This window comes from Clupea harengus, chromosome 5 (assembly GCF_900700415.2).
Source record: "Clupea harengus chromosome 5, Ch_v2.0.2, whole genome shotgun sequence".
Classification (NCBI taxonomy): Eukaryota; Metazoa; Chordata; class Actinopteri; order Clupeiformes; family Clupeidae; genus Clupea; species Clupea harengus.
In genome coordinates, this window is record NC_045156.1 from 30436646 (window position 1) to 30451655 (window position 15010).

The following is a 15010-nucleotide window of genomic DNA, read 5'->3' on the forward strand; positions in this document are numbered from 1 at the left end:
AAACCACACATACACACACACACGAGGCCACACACACACGAGGCACTACATTCAAACCACACACACACACACACACAGCCACGAGGCACTACATTCAAACCACACACACACACACACACACACACACACACACACACACACACACACACACACACACGAGGCACTACATTCAAACCACACACACACACACACACACACACGAGGCACTACATTCAAACCACACACACACACACACACACACACACACACACACACACACACACACACACGAGGCACTACATTCAAACCACACACACACACACGAGGCACTACATTCTTTGGACTTCTGCTTCTTTACATTTTTTTTCTGTGTAGAGCTTTGAGATTTTTCTTTGCTTTATTAATAACATTCATTGTTATTAATACATCAAACTAATATAGGTATGTTGCTTGAACAGACTTAATAATGTAAGGGTTGGCGTTGGGTTGGCGTGTCTACCTGGTGCTCTAACTGTTTGAGGCGCGTCCGTTCTCTGTCGTCTATCTGCGCAGGGTCCAAAAGAGCAGTCATAGTGCGCAGGTGGCTGAAACGTACAGGACATCTAATCAGTATCATTCAAACACATACATCACATATGCATATAATAATAATTATTTTTATTATCATTCAAACACATACATCACATATGCATTATATCAGGGCCCCGTCCTAGTATGGACGTCTCCTTTGTAAATCTTCAATGAAAGCATGAGCTTGGCTACAATGGTTGCATTGGGATGTCTGGGACATCCCTAAAAGACACTCGCGAACAGACATTCCTTACAGACGTCTTGGCTATACTTTCGAGGAAAATTAACTTACTAACAATCTCTAACCTTAGATAAAACATAAAGCTTAACATTTGGAATGCCGCTTCTAGTATTAGTGTTACACTTGACAGCACAACTCTCTGCTATAACCGTTACTGGAGATCCACTGATATGTGGCTAAACTGCCACCCAGCTGCTAACGGTAGGTAATGTCACTAGGCTACTGTTTCCCGGAATCGGACACATTACCTGTATAATTTCTCCTTAATTGGTAGGGGCACAGAATCATTACTGTAAACAGTTATTATTTAATATACATATGACAAATACCTGGTGTTTTTGACTGAGAAAATGGCAGTGTAAACTTTGTCCTTTTGGAAACAGTGACGTAGGTCGACATCCTCAATAACAACCATTTATAACATGAAAAGCTCTCTTTGCTAATGGGTGAGTCATGCCAAGCTCACATCGTTATGTTGGAATGCGTTGATCCGTTATCTTTGACGAGCTGTTTACCTTGTGGGTAGTAGCATGCTAACATTAGATAGCTGGCTCAGACACCTCCCAAATCCCCTCAGACGTATTTTTCAGTTACAATAACTGGGCTTTTATATGGTACAGTGTCTATTTCTCTGTAACTTTAAAAAAAAATCTAAGCAAAAAAAGAGTCAAACAAACAACTTTTAGGTACAAACTTTTAGGCATAAACGCAATCTGATTGGCTAGCGCCTGTGCTGTCGTATTTGCATGAAAGGCGATTTGATTGGCTGACACACCTCTCGAAAAGCTGAACATTTTTCAACTTTCGCCGCATGCAACGCCAGCAACGCAACGCCAGCAACGCAACGGAATCCAACGCATCCCAACGCAACAATGTGAGTGAGCTGTTATTGAGAGCTGATTTTTGACTCAGAGACTGATATGTGCATGCTGTTTATTTTATTCTCCACTCAAAGTTCTAAAAATATATTTAGTTTATATCTACATATATTTGAACTAGACATGCAAGGTTTTTGGAGAAAAAAAATTTTGCTACAAAATTCTGATAATACGTATGATCCTCCATTTGCCAGAATTTGGGCTCTCAAACTTCACAACACAAAATGGTTATTCAGCACCAGCAAATTGGGCTTTGTGGAAGAGGTTCCGGTCCCTATGTAGATAGCTAAGCTAACGAAAATATGATTCGTAGCTACAGGTGATTATCCACTAATGAAACATAATTATGACTACTATATTCCATTTTTTGGTAATATATCCTCCTAAATCTTACACACTAGTTCTTAAAAGTAAAAAAAAACAGTCTTCACATAAACATTTTATCTGTCTGTTGCCAGTTTCACACCACACAGCCAGACATGCTATTTGCTTCACTTGCAAATATATTCAGCATGATGATAGTTGGCTAAAGAGGCAGACAAAAACCTGGCTTTCGGGGGGTTGCTTCCAGTGGTTGTGTCCGCACTGGCCCTGCTTTGGCTGTCTCTTCCAGACACGCTTATGGCCTCCCAGCCACTGGACATGGTTCCCGACGGAGAATGGTGGCGTGAGCGGGAGCTGCAAAGATCTGCCTCTCCCTTGTTACAAGGCAGAACTGGGGGCTGGGGCAGGAGACTCTTATGTGAGTCAAAGTGCATCGCCCAGCGATCATGGTCCTCTGCCTAAAAAATGGCAAAAGTTAGTGAGAATGCTTACAAGCATTCTGGAACTACAATGTTTGGTGGATTAACAGCCACAAACCAGCCAGAGCAGAGGCATCACTTAAAATGGTAAACTTTCCTGGAAAAATGTACAGCAAAGAAGCTTAAAAAGCTTTAAAATATTTAGCCTAAAATGTACTAATGTTCACCATGGTAAGTTTAGTTGACCTTAGTGTAAGCTTTTGAGTTGTAGTTTAAGAGGTCCTATGCAGTACCTGGTTATGGTGTAGTTTCTCCTGCTTGCGTCTCCGCTGGTCGTCCTGCCTCTGCTGATCCAGCTCCTGCAGCCAGAGCCTCTGCTGTTCCTTATTGTCTGCTCTGAAGGCCTCGTCTGAAGGAGCCGCCTCCTGGCCAGCCAAATCAGAGGTACACACTTGTCTTTACAGATTACAGACACAAGCATGTCTACCATTATAGTAGGGGTGGGAATCTCTTGGCACCTCACGATTCGATTCGATTCCGATTCAGAGGTCAACGATTCGATTCTAAACCGATTCTCAATTCTAAACCGATTATCGATTATCAATTCTAAACCGATAAAACGATTATCGATGCATCTCGATTTTTAAAACATTTGAGTTTGCTACTCAGAGTCTCAAATCACTTCCTACTTTGTGTTTGATAATTAAAGAAAATCAACAGATCAATTTTTTTATTAGAGAAAAAGTGTGTCCTTGTCACAATTATGACTTTCTATGAACAATGCAATAATCGATGCAGCTTGCATTTCAACACAAAATGAATGTGTAAAAAAAAAAAAAAAAAAAAAAAAAAAAAAAAAAATTTATTTTATTTTTTCTATTAAAAAATCGATTATGAACTTTTCTGAATCGAGACAGAATCGTTCTAGAGAGAATCGAGAGAAATCGAAAAATCGATTTTTTCCCCCACCCCTACATTATAGCCATCTGTTCTTCAGTAACAAACAACATTCTACAGGAGTGCTACTGTACTGTCTTCATGTGCTCGAAGATATAGTACCCCTTGACTTAGTTTGTACTTTATCTGTGAGCAGTGCAAAGTATTTCTGCAAAATGACAAACTTCACCCTACTCTGATAATCTCACAGTCTCACCAGATTCTTGCGACAGTTTGTTATGATACTTGCAGCCAAAAATTACTTTGCTACAGGAAATGTCAAAAATTGCAGTTAAAATTATGGTCATTTTAACTTTTTTAATTTGTGATTTTCAGTGGAAAATCTTTAAAAAAATGGACTCAATTTGCAATGATTAGTTGAAATTTCTGATCATTGGTGACAGTAACCTGTAAAACGTTTTCCGGCTATTAAGAAAGGCAATAGATTACTTATGTACTTTAATATCACATTAAAAATACAATACGTCTAGGTTAGTCTGACAACAATTTAGAAAAAAGCATCTTCTCTAATACACCACAAAGCAGCATGGGTAATGAAGTCAACAAGATCATCATAATGAAATACATTAACTGAAAATGATCCAAGGGTTGAGTAGGCTATACTGGGATTCCCCTCTGCTATCAGATTCTTGAACTCCCAAAGCTGACCTGGACTTTTTCTATTTTTATTTTTCTCTCTCTATCTCCCCCCTCCTTACTGGATTGAGCTACCTATGTCAAAAGAATACCACCAACCAATAGCCAGGGATCTTTTTAAATAGGCTTACACTTCCAGAAAGAAAACAGGCACACACACACACACCGGAAAAGACAAAAACACACACGAAAACACAAATTGCCTTCACTATTGTAGAATTTGATGGTTCTGTTTTGCCTTTTTGTCTTACTAAATGAGCTGCAGTACACGTAGTGTGGAGTGTTGATGATGACTGGTATGGCTGGACCTTGATGCTGTTGCAGATTTGATTCTGGGTTTAAGTGTTCAGAAGCACTGAAACAGTGCTAAAGCCATCACAAACAGCGCCTCAAAGACTTCAATACTCTTCGGCCCATATTGCATTTTTGACAAATGTTGTTGGAAATTCTTAAATTTGCATGAATTATCAAAATCCCATGATCACAACTTCCTGGAGGGACTGACAATAGGCCCTATACTGAGCATAATTAAACACCTTTAGACAGGGCTTCCTACCGCACAAAATGATCAAGACAAAAGTCAGTACCATAAATGCATACAGTTCAATGCTCATGCTACTGGCATTTGACAAACTAGGGCTGTCTGACGATGAACTCAATGTCATGATAAAGTCAAATCCTACCCCCAGGACAAATGCGGAACGAATGGCAGACGGTAGGTCCCTTTGGCTGCTGAAGGCTGATCCCCGGCTGAGTGGATCTCCCATACCCGAGGGTACACGCAACTTCTCCTGCAACACACAAGCCCCATTTATTTTCAACTAGAGGGTTCACTTCAGTTAACCTTAAAAGGTACAGTGTGTAGTATTTTGTGGCATCATGGTGGCACGGTGGCTCAGTTGCTTGCACTGCCGCCTCACAGCAAGAAGGTCATGGCTTCGATTCCCACATGGGGCGCTGTTGGCTCTGGGGGGCAGGTCCTCCGCAGAGTGCACAGTGCTCAAGTGGGCTATCTCCCGGGCCTTTCTGTGTGGAGTTTGCATGTTCTCCCCGTGTTCACAAGGGGTTTCCTCCACTAAGGACCCCAACAGAAAAAACATGCAAAATAACAGAACACATGTCCATCCCTGACCAAAGATGGACAGTTCACTTCACTTGGTCCCCGGGCGCTACAAGCCGCCCACTGCTCCTGGGGGGTCCTTGAGGAAGGACAGTCCAGGATGGGAAAAAGCAGAAAATAAATTCACCGCGACCTCGGGCTTACCTGCGTGTGTGTGTGTGTGTGTCCTGTGTCGCCTCCATATATGCACGTGTGTGTTCCAGTGTGTCGTGTGTGCCATTAAAAACCTGACAAAGGTCTTAATTTTTAGTAGAAATGGAATACAGTATTCATTATTATGTTTTCATTAGTGTAACTACGAATTGTTGTGTTTCCGTTAAGCTTAGAATGAGCCCTTCGTATATCTACATAGGGAGCCTCTTCCACGGAGACCGCCATGTTGTGCCGCCCTGTTTCTGCAGTAGCCCAGAACAGGCAAACCACAACACTGGCTTAAGATAGTGCTTTTCTCATTTTCATGGCATGTGACGGCCACCGTAGGCACTCGCACACGCTTGTAATGGGAAGGGTTTGTCAGCTGGTTGAAATCTCACCACAAGATGCCACTAAAAACTACACTCTCTTTAAATATTGGACAGTCTTCTACGGATCTTTAACACAAGAAATGGCAACAGAAAACAGAAGACGACTTGAATTTGAGGCCTAAAAATGAAAAATTGGTGAAAGTGGTGCATTTAGGAGCTGCATCATTGTGCACTAGGAGCTGAGATGAACCTACCCTGAGCTGTGCATCCCTGGAGCTGGATTTAGCGGCCATTTGCCATGGTCCTCCAGGTAGTGTAGCCTCGGCACTCGCTTGCTCCTGCTGTTTTTCAACACACTGCTCATCTGGAAATGAATGAGTTGTTTTTTTTTGTTCACTTATCTACAATAATTACTTGTATTTAATCTTACTGCATAACATCAAGACTTCTCTATTTATTGGTCACATTCACAACGATAAAGAAATAAACCCATCACAATGAACACACCTAACGCTCTGCGCCACTGTGCTCTCCTGGCCTCCAGAGCTTCTCTCTCCCGCTCCCTCTCTCCCAGGCCACTGAAGAGGCCAGCACCTCCACCATTGAAGAGGGCTCTGGCACAAATGAGAGGGAGAAAAAAAATCAGGAAGTCGATTGAACATTGAAATTCTCTCATGACCTTCTTGTTAACCCTGGGCTCAAGGGGGTAGGGGACTCTTACCTATTGTCCTTCTGTTTTTGCTGTCCACTCCCGTTCTTACGAATGTTTCCGTCTGAAATGAGTGCCTCATGAGTTTCTCTTGAAATAGCTACTCCATCCTCTCTGGGGTCTTCTGTTACTGTAAGAAACACATGTACATTACATACCTATAATACACTTATGATATATAACTTTAGGTTTGTGAATCAATATCAATTGCAATTGCAATTATTAGTTTGATTTATGTAGTGATTTGATATTTTGTCATCATATTGATCTTACCTCTCTGTGTTTTTGAGTGAGCCTCATCTTGTTCTCCTGGACAGGGGGTTTTGGTTATGCTGCTAATGATCTGCTCTAGCTGATCTTGGGTCAGACACACCAGGCTCTCCTGGGGATTCTTCTTTGGGGCTCTGATGATTTCATGTGCAGTTTTGGTCTTGTGAGAAACAGACCTCTTAGCTGATAGCACTCTCTCCACCCTTTTGGCTTTAGTTTTCCCGGGGCCATTAAGCACTGCAAGGGTGTCCAGACTAGCAGTGGTGGTATCAGAGGTGGTCTTCCATGTGCCCGGGCCCTTTGCTTGAGTCTTCTGGGGCCGCTCATGTGGAGGCTCTTTAGGGACTTTCGGAGGTCTGTTTCTTGGGGGATTCTGTTGATACGAGTTATTTTGTTATTGTTTACATTTTTGTTTGCATGAAATATTTCAAAGGAAATGGATTTAGCCAAAAATGTAATTCAGTAGAACTTGCCTTGCTTATTCTATTTGATGTCTTTGATTCAAACCCTGCAAAAAAATCATATAAAGTTTATAAACCATACATCCCAGTGACTATCAGGGATAGGCAAAAATAAATCAACATGTATTATACCGCAACCACATCGTGAATCAAAACCGGACACATAGGAGTGCATAATATATGGTCACTTTATTTGGATAGTCCTCTGTAAACAAACTATTTGTTGAAACCCTGTTACCTAAAACCTATTTTATTGATAACAATTGTAAAATGTAATTGAATATGACTGCAGCATAAAGTTAGAGAATGATCAAGGATTGAGTGAAATAACAAGATTTTCTGTTCCAAGAAAAGTGTATTAGGCCTACATTGACTACGTCAACAATGGATTAAAAAAGTTTGTTGTACATCTTATTCTGAGTGAAAATGTAAGGAACTATAGGATGTAGATGTGGCGGCTGTACACTGATAGGGTGTGAGGCAGTACTTGAGGCTGTACACTGATAGGGTGTGAGGCAGTACTTGGGAGTTATGTTCTGTGGTGTTGCAGGCTCATGAATATGAGGATGAGTGTGACTTTATAAAACATACATTCCAGTGCTAAATTTGAGCATTTTGTGAAATGTACTTGGCATTTATTACAAAGTTTTTGAAAAATATGCAAGTAAATATGAAATGTAGGATTATTAGTTTGCAATGTTTTAAATGTTTGAAAACGATATTAAATGTAGAGTAAGGCCAACAAGTACTGACATGTATAACAGGACAGGGGTATACACTATCATAATAATACATTTAAATATAGCCGTGAGCAGCGAAATCATCTGGGTCCATGCCGAATATGCAAACTGCCCCGAGTAGTGAAAGGTTGAATGATTTAATAATAATAATTTATTTTATTTGTAATGCACTCTTCATTCAAAAGAATCTCAGAGTGCCAACATATTAAAAACTAACTATAATAATAAAATAAAAATGAATTAACATAATTTGATTTGACCGCTTCAACATTTTTTTAATGTTACCATAAGGATTTAAAGACAAAATTTATTTTGAAGATAAACCAAACCATGTCAGAAGAACAGAGGAAAACATCTTGTAGCTGTAGTGACATCTTATGGCTTATTTGTTTGAAATTGGGTAAATAGCTATATGCCATTATGAGCCTGATTGACAGAGGCATGTATTGGCTGCTGAACTTTGATTGGCCGTTGGGGACTATACTCTTGAGCGAGCCAAATGGAATTTTAGGAGATGCCGTGCTGGCATTTGGGTGCACCATCATGACAACACGCACAGTCAGCGAGTGGATAACACATGAGAGCTTTCATCACGATTGTCACTAGCCACCACCGCTACTTGCCAGATTTGGCTTCTACCTTCAAGTTCAAGCTGAAGGGTCGCCGTTGTGACACAGCGGAGATCTAGCGTGCATCTCAGATGGTGCTGGATACGCTTAAAGAACTGGACTTCCAGGGAGCGTTTCCAAGTGTGTCGGAGCACTGTTGAACACTGCTGTACTACTGCACATAGTGACCAGCAGACACATTTTGCTTCCACAGGCGCAGTCTCTGAACATTTTGTTCGCACCTCGTACATTCTAGTCCAAAATAAATTCTCCAGAATGTGAGCCGACACAAGATAGGCTATAACAATCTCAATAAAAATAACGTTATATTGTCATGGAATCTAAGTGAGCAAAACGCTTTCTTTTTCTACAGGCTCAATTGACTGTAACAGACAGATGGTTTCGAAAATCTTAAATGTATCTAATAACTTTTATGATGCTTGGTCTGAAGATCACTAGCAAATTTGGTGGATAATGGACTAAATTAGTGGCCTGTGAATAATTGTTTTTTAAACCTGATGGCTGCATCAATTAGGTAGCCATGACAAGATGCCATGTCTCAGCCTTGTGCTTGGCCCCCCAACTACATGTAAAGCACAGACCTGGATGCTCAAGCTGTCGTCCCATCTTGTTTTTTAGCAGTCCATAATTGTCCCGGTGCCCAAGAAAAGTACCAAACCATCGTGTTTGAGCGATCACCGTCCAGTGGCCCTTACATCAGAAGTGATGAAGTGCTTTGAAAGGCTGGTGACAAATGATATCTGCACCTCCTGGCCCAGCTCGTTCGACCCCCTCCAGTTTGCATATAAAGCAAACAGAAGCAGAGACGATGCCATCTCCAACCTTCTACACACCACTCTAACCCACCTGGATGGGGGGGGGGGGGGGGGGGGGCTATGTGAGGATGCTGTTCATTGATTACAGTTCAGCATTCAATACCATAGTCCCCCTCCGCCTGGTCGTCAAGATGAGGTCGCTGAGGATCAACACCCAAATGTGCAACTGGGTGCTCAGCTTCCTCACTGACCGCCCCCAGGTGGAAGAGAGTAGAGGGTGGTGTAACCTCTGGGCCGCTGACCTTCAACATAGGTTCCCCCCAGGGGTGCGTTCTGATCCCTCTGCTCTACAATATTTATACGTATGACTTAGGGCCAATGATTTTCCGCGATAACGGAAAACGGACGGAATTCGTGGAATGAACACTTTGAAACGGAATTGCAACTTTGAAACGGAAATATCATTTTGTGCATACAAATCGCCCAAATTCCCCTGTATTTTGGGCTGCAAGGCTTTATTTCTTTCAAATAAACACAACAACGATTGCAACGATGAACAAACATTAATTAAAGAACAAAACCACTGAGAAAATGTCACGTCTGCGCTGAACTCTGCTCGGGCCACGCCCCCCTTTTCAACAGTTGACCCACAGATCTCCGCTAAAGCCACATTCATTCACATTCACGCGCTCGTCTTCCCAATCGCATTTAAAACAAAAAATGTTTAGTCTTCTGTTCTGTTGATGGCTGGCAAACAACAATCTAAGAAGGGCACATATTATTCACTCATTTTAAGCCATCAATCTACCTCAGGGTGAACAAAATGAGCTGAAACGGAAAAAAAACGGAGTTCACCAAATGTGAAACGGAAAATGCATTTTTTTTAAACGGAAAATCATTGGCCCTAATGACTGCACAGCCTTCGGAAGCTCTACCTCCATCATCAAATTTGCAACGACACCGTGGTGCTGGGTCTAATCTCTGAAAACAACGAGCAGCCCTACCAGAACCAAGTGGCAGACCTGGCACTGTTGTGTCAGTCCAACAATCTGGCCCTAAATGTCAACAAGACAAAGGAAATGGTGGTGGACTTCCGAGGCGGAAGCAGGACATTGTGTACACCCTCCTCACCATCAGAGGGGAGCCTGTGGAGAGGGTCCCCAGTTTTAAGTATCTGGGGGTGCACCTCACTGAGGACCTTACCTGGACCCTCCACACACACACAACACCTGACAGTCATCTAGGCAGGCAGTTGTACTTCCTCCGGAGGCTGAGGAAGTTCAAGGTCTCCCCTCCCCTCCTGAGGACCTTCTACTCCTCAGCTGTGGAGAGCGTCCTCACAGGAGGCATCTCCGTCTGGTATGGAAGCTGTACCGCCCAAGACCAGGCCAACCTACAGAGGGTGGTGCACTCAGCCGAGCGGACTATCAGAGCGCCCCTACCCATAATGCATTATATTTACAACAAGAGGGTGGAGTCGGGGGCAAGAAATATCATGAGGGATGACTCACACCCCAAAGCCAGTCTCTTCACCCTGTTGCCGTCGGGTAGACGCCTCTGCAGTCTCAATTCAAGGACTGAGAGACTTAGGAGGAGTTTTTACCAACAAGCAGTGAGACTATTGACCTCAAATTTAGTTACTCACTAAGTACTCACTCACTAGTCACTACTCACTTTCCTTTCACTGGGTGCTCAGCTTCCTCACTGACCGCCCCCAGGTGGAAGAGAGTAGAGGGTGGTGTAACCTCTGGGCCGCTGACCTTCAACATAGGTTCCCCCCAGGGGTGCGTTCTGATCCCTCTGCTCTACAATATTTATACGTATGACTTAGGGCCAATGATTTTCCGCGATAACGGAAAACGGACGGAATTCGTGGAATGAACACTTTGAAACGGAATTGCAACTTTGAAACGGAAATATCATTTTGTGCATACAAATCGCCCAAATTCCCCTGTATTTTGGGCTGCAAGGCTTTATTTCTTTCAAATAAACACAACAACGATTGCAACGATGAACAAACATTAATTAAAGAACAAAACCACTGAGAAAATGTCACGTCTGCGCTGAACTCTGCTCGGGCCACGCCCCCCTTTTCAACAGTTGACCCACAGATCTCCGCTAAAGCCACATTCATTCACATTCACGCGCTCGTCTTCCCAATCGCATTTAAAACAAAAAATGTTTAGTCTTCTGTTCTGTTGATGGCTGGCAAACAACAATCTAAGAAGGGCACATATTATTCACTCATTTTAAGCCATCAATCTACCTCAGGGTGAACAAAATGAGCTGAAACGGAAAAAAAACGGAGTTCACCAAATGTGAAACGGAAATGCATTTTTTTTAAACGGAAAATCATTGGCCCTAATGACTGCACAGCCTTCGGAAGCTCTACCTCCATCATCAAATTTGCAACGACACCGTGGTGCTGGGTCTAATCTCTGAAAACAACGAGCAGCCCTACCAGAACCAAGTGGCAGACCTGGCACTGTTGTGTCAGTCCAACAATCTGGCCCTAAATGTCAACAAGACAAAGGAAATGGTGGTGGACTTCCGAGGCGGAAGCAGGACATTGTGTACACCCTCCTCACCATCAGAGGGGAGCCTGTGGAGAGGGTCCCCAGTTTTAAGTATCTGGGGGTGCACCTCACTGAGGACCTTACCTGGACCCTCCACACACACACAACACCTGACAGTCATCTAGGCAGGCAGTTGTACTTCCTCCGGAGGCTGAGGAAGTTCAAGGTCTCCCCTCCCCTCCTGAGGACCTTCTACTCCTCAGCTGTGGAGAGCGTCCTCACAGGAGGCATCTCCGTCTGGTATGGAAGCTGTACCGCCCAAGACCAGGCCAACCTACAGAGGGTGGTGCACTCAGCCGAGCGGACTATCAGAGCGCCCCTACCCATAATGCATTATATTTACAACAAGAGGGTGGAGTCGGGGGCAAGAAATATCATGAGGGATGACTCACACCCCAAAGCCAGTCTCTTCACCCTGTTGCCGTCGGGTAGACGCCTCTGCAGTCTCAATTCAAGGACTGAGAGACTTAGGAGGAGTTTTTACCAACAAGCAGTGAGACTATTGACCTCAAATTTAGTTACTCACTAAGTACTCACTCACTAGTCACTACTCACTTTCCTTTCACTGGGTGCTCAGCTTCCTCACTGACCGCCCCCAGGTGGAAGAGAGTAGAGGGTGGTGTAACCTCTGGGCCGCTGACCTTCAACATAGGTTCCCCCCAGGGGTGCGTTCTGATCCCTCTGCTCTACAATATTTATACGTATGACTTAGGGCCAATGATTTTCCGCGATAACGGAAAACGGACGGAATTCGTGGAATGAACACTTTGAAACGGAATTGCAACTTTGAAACGGAAATATCATTTTGTGCATACAAATCGCCCAAATTCCCCTGTATTTTGGGCTGCAAGGCTTTATTTCTTTCAAATAAACACAACAACGATTGCAACGATGAACAAACATTAATTAAAGAACAAAACCACTGAGAAAATGTCACGTCTGCGCTGAACTCTGCTCGGGCCACGCCCCCCTTTTCAACAGTTGACCCACAGATCTCCGCTAAAGCCACATTCATTCACATTCACGCGCTCGTCTTCCCAATCGCATTTAAAACAAAAAATGTTTAGTCTTCTGTTCTGTTGATGGCTGGCAAACAACAATCTAAGAAGGGCACATATTATTCACTCATTTTAAGCCATCAATCTACCTCAGGGTGAACAAAATGAGCTGAAACGGAAAAAAAAACGGAGTTCACCAAATGTGAAACGGAAAATGCATTTTTTTTAAACGGAAAATCATTGGCCCTAATGACTGCACAGCCTTCGGAAGCTCTACCTCCATCATCAAATTTGCAACGACACCGTGGTGCTGGGTCTAATCTCTGAAAACAACGAGCAGCCCTACCAGAACCAAGTGGCAGACCTGGCACTGTTGTGTCAGTCCAACAATCTGGCCCTAAATGTCAACAAGACAAAGGAAATGGTGGTGGACTTCCGAGGCGGAAGCAGGACATTGTGTACACCCTCCTCACCATCAGAGGGGAGCCTGTGGAGAGGGTCCCCAGTTTTAAGTATCTGGGGGTGCACCTCACTGAGGACCTTACCTGGACCCTCCACACACACACAACACCTGACAGTCATCTAGGCAGGCAGTTGTACTTCCTCCGGAGGCTGAGGAAGTTCAAGGTCTCCCCTCCCCTCCTGAGGACCTTCTACTCCTCAGCTGTGGAGAGCGTCCTCACAGGAGGCATCTCCGTCTGGTATGGAAGCTGTACCGCCCAAGACCAGGCCAACCTACAGAGGGTGGTGCACTCAGCCGAGCGGACTATCAGAGCGCCCCTACCCATAATGCATTATATTTACAACAAGAGGGTGGAGTCGGGGGCAAGAAATATCATGAGGGATGACTCACACCCCAAAGCCAGTCTCTTCACCCTGTTGCCGTCGGGTAGACGCCTCTGCAGTCTCAATTCAAGGACTGAGAGACTTAGGAGGAGTTTTTACCAACAAGCAGTGAGACTATTGACCTCAAATTTAGTTACTCACTAAGTTTTTAAATTCAGCACTTTTTCCTTATTTCATTTTTGCACAGTGTGGAGCGTAGACCCTTTTTTACATTTCACTACATGTTCGTGTATGTGACAAATAAAGCACTTGAACTTGAACTGCAACTTGCTGAAAATGTCAGCATTTTGCTTTTAGTTGTGGCATAATGATTGCGTGATTACGAGGCGCAACAAATCCATGCCAGCATTGTAAGTACATCCATTGGTTGAGTTTGATTGGATTTCTTTTAAGCATTCCTGCCGTTCTAAATGACAAATAGGCAAACCAAATCATTGTCGGTACTATTCTTACCGTGGCTGGTAAAAATCAGCTTGGGCTTTCCATTTTCGAACTCAAACAGCAGGCCATCTCTGTGGATTGCACGTAACAATACATACAGTTATCCATCCATATACACTCACTTCACCATCACGGTTCAAGCATTTCCACACCTAGCTAACGAGGCATTTGTTAGCCAACGTACTTTATTTTTTTAGCTCATTGCGTATCAATGTTTTACAGCAGGTAACGTTAGCTAGTTAGGCTAATAGTTAGACAACTTTAACGAACTCTTCGATGGCGTTACTAGTCCTTGGCTGGAAGTAAAGCCGACAGTATTAAGAGGTTAAATAAGCAAATGGTAACGTGAACGTTAGCAAGACAATGTCATTAGCCTGGTCAAACGTAAACCTCATAGTGCCATAATGCTAAATGTTAGCCTACGTATTTCTTTTAGGACAGTAACAAAACTGTCGACCTAACGTTAACGCAAATCAGTTTGCAAAAGCCTTGCTTTGTAACATTAGTTAACAGGCGCACATCAGAGCTTGCTAAAATGAAAGGAGTAACGTTAGCAACAGAGCAAGGTAGCAAACAATATCACAAGACAGGTGGTAACAGACCTCAACCTCAAAATTACAGAAAACTAAGCACTTACCCCAGATTCATAATTAACGTGTCTGATCATCTATATTTGTGTTTTGTCGTAGTAAATGGTGCATATATCTCTTGAAACAGCGTGTGGCACTTTTCAAAGCCATAAACACAACAACGGATCATACAGCAGAAGATCTATCATTGCCTGGACAGTCGGTTGTGTAGCTAGTTACCATAGAGTATGAAAAGCGACCGGAAGCTTGTCGTTTTTAATGCTAATTTTACGAGACAGCGTAACCGTCTAAAAGTCTGTCTGATAACTACATTTGTGTTTCGTAAAAATGTTGCTACCAATATGCCACAGCAGGAAAAACTGATGCTTGTCTCAAGCAGCACGTGATAGTGGTATCCATGGTTACAA

The 15010-nt window shown here is 43.2% G+C and overlaps 1 protein-coding gene across 3 annotated transcripts in view; it reads right to left on the reverse strand.

The window, feature by feature from the left end:
• Positions 1 to 15010, reverse strand: part of ccdc66 (coiled-coil domain containing 66) — a 28255-nt gene extending 13245 nt beyond the window's left edge. For 2 of the 3 annotated variants that reach the window (XR_004163774.2, XM_031568520.2), the window contains exons 1-11: positions 14651 to 15010; positions 14026 to 14084; positions 7041 to 7075; positions 6571 to 6940; positions 6310 to 6427; positions 6096 to 6202; positions 5843 to 5952; positions 4688 to 4795; positions 2705 to 2836; positions 2215 to 2450; positions 479 to 563 (exon numbers count right to left, since the gene is read on the reverse strand). Coding sequence is in view for 2 of the 3 variants with exons in the window: in XM_031568520.2 (XP_031424380.1) it covers positions 479 to 563; positions 2215 to 2450; positions 2705 to 2836; positions 4688 to 4795; positions 5843 to 5952; positions 6096 to 6202; positions 6310 to 6427; positions 6571 to 6940; positions 7041 to 7075; positions 14026 to 14084; positions 14651 to 14661 (1371 nt within the window). In the remaining variant the exon portion in view is untranslated. The remainder of the gene's footprint in view (positions 1 to 478; positions 564 to 2214; positions 2451 to 2704; positions 2837 to 4687; positions 4796 to 5842; positions 5953 to 6095; positions 6203 to 6309; positions 6428 to 6570; positions 6941 to 7040; positions 7076 to 14025; positions 14085 to 14650) is intronic. The other variant, XM_031568519.2, reaches the window with a different exon arrangement.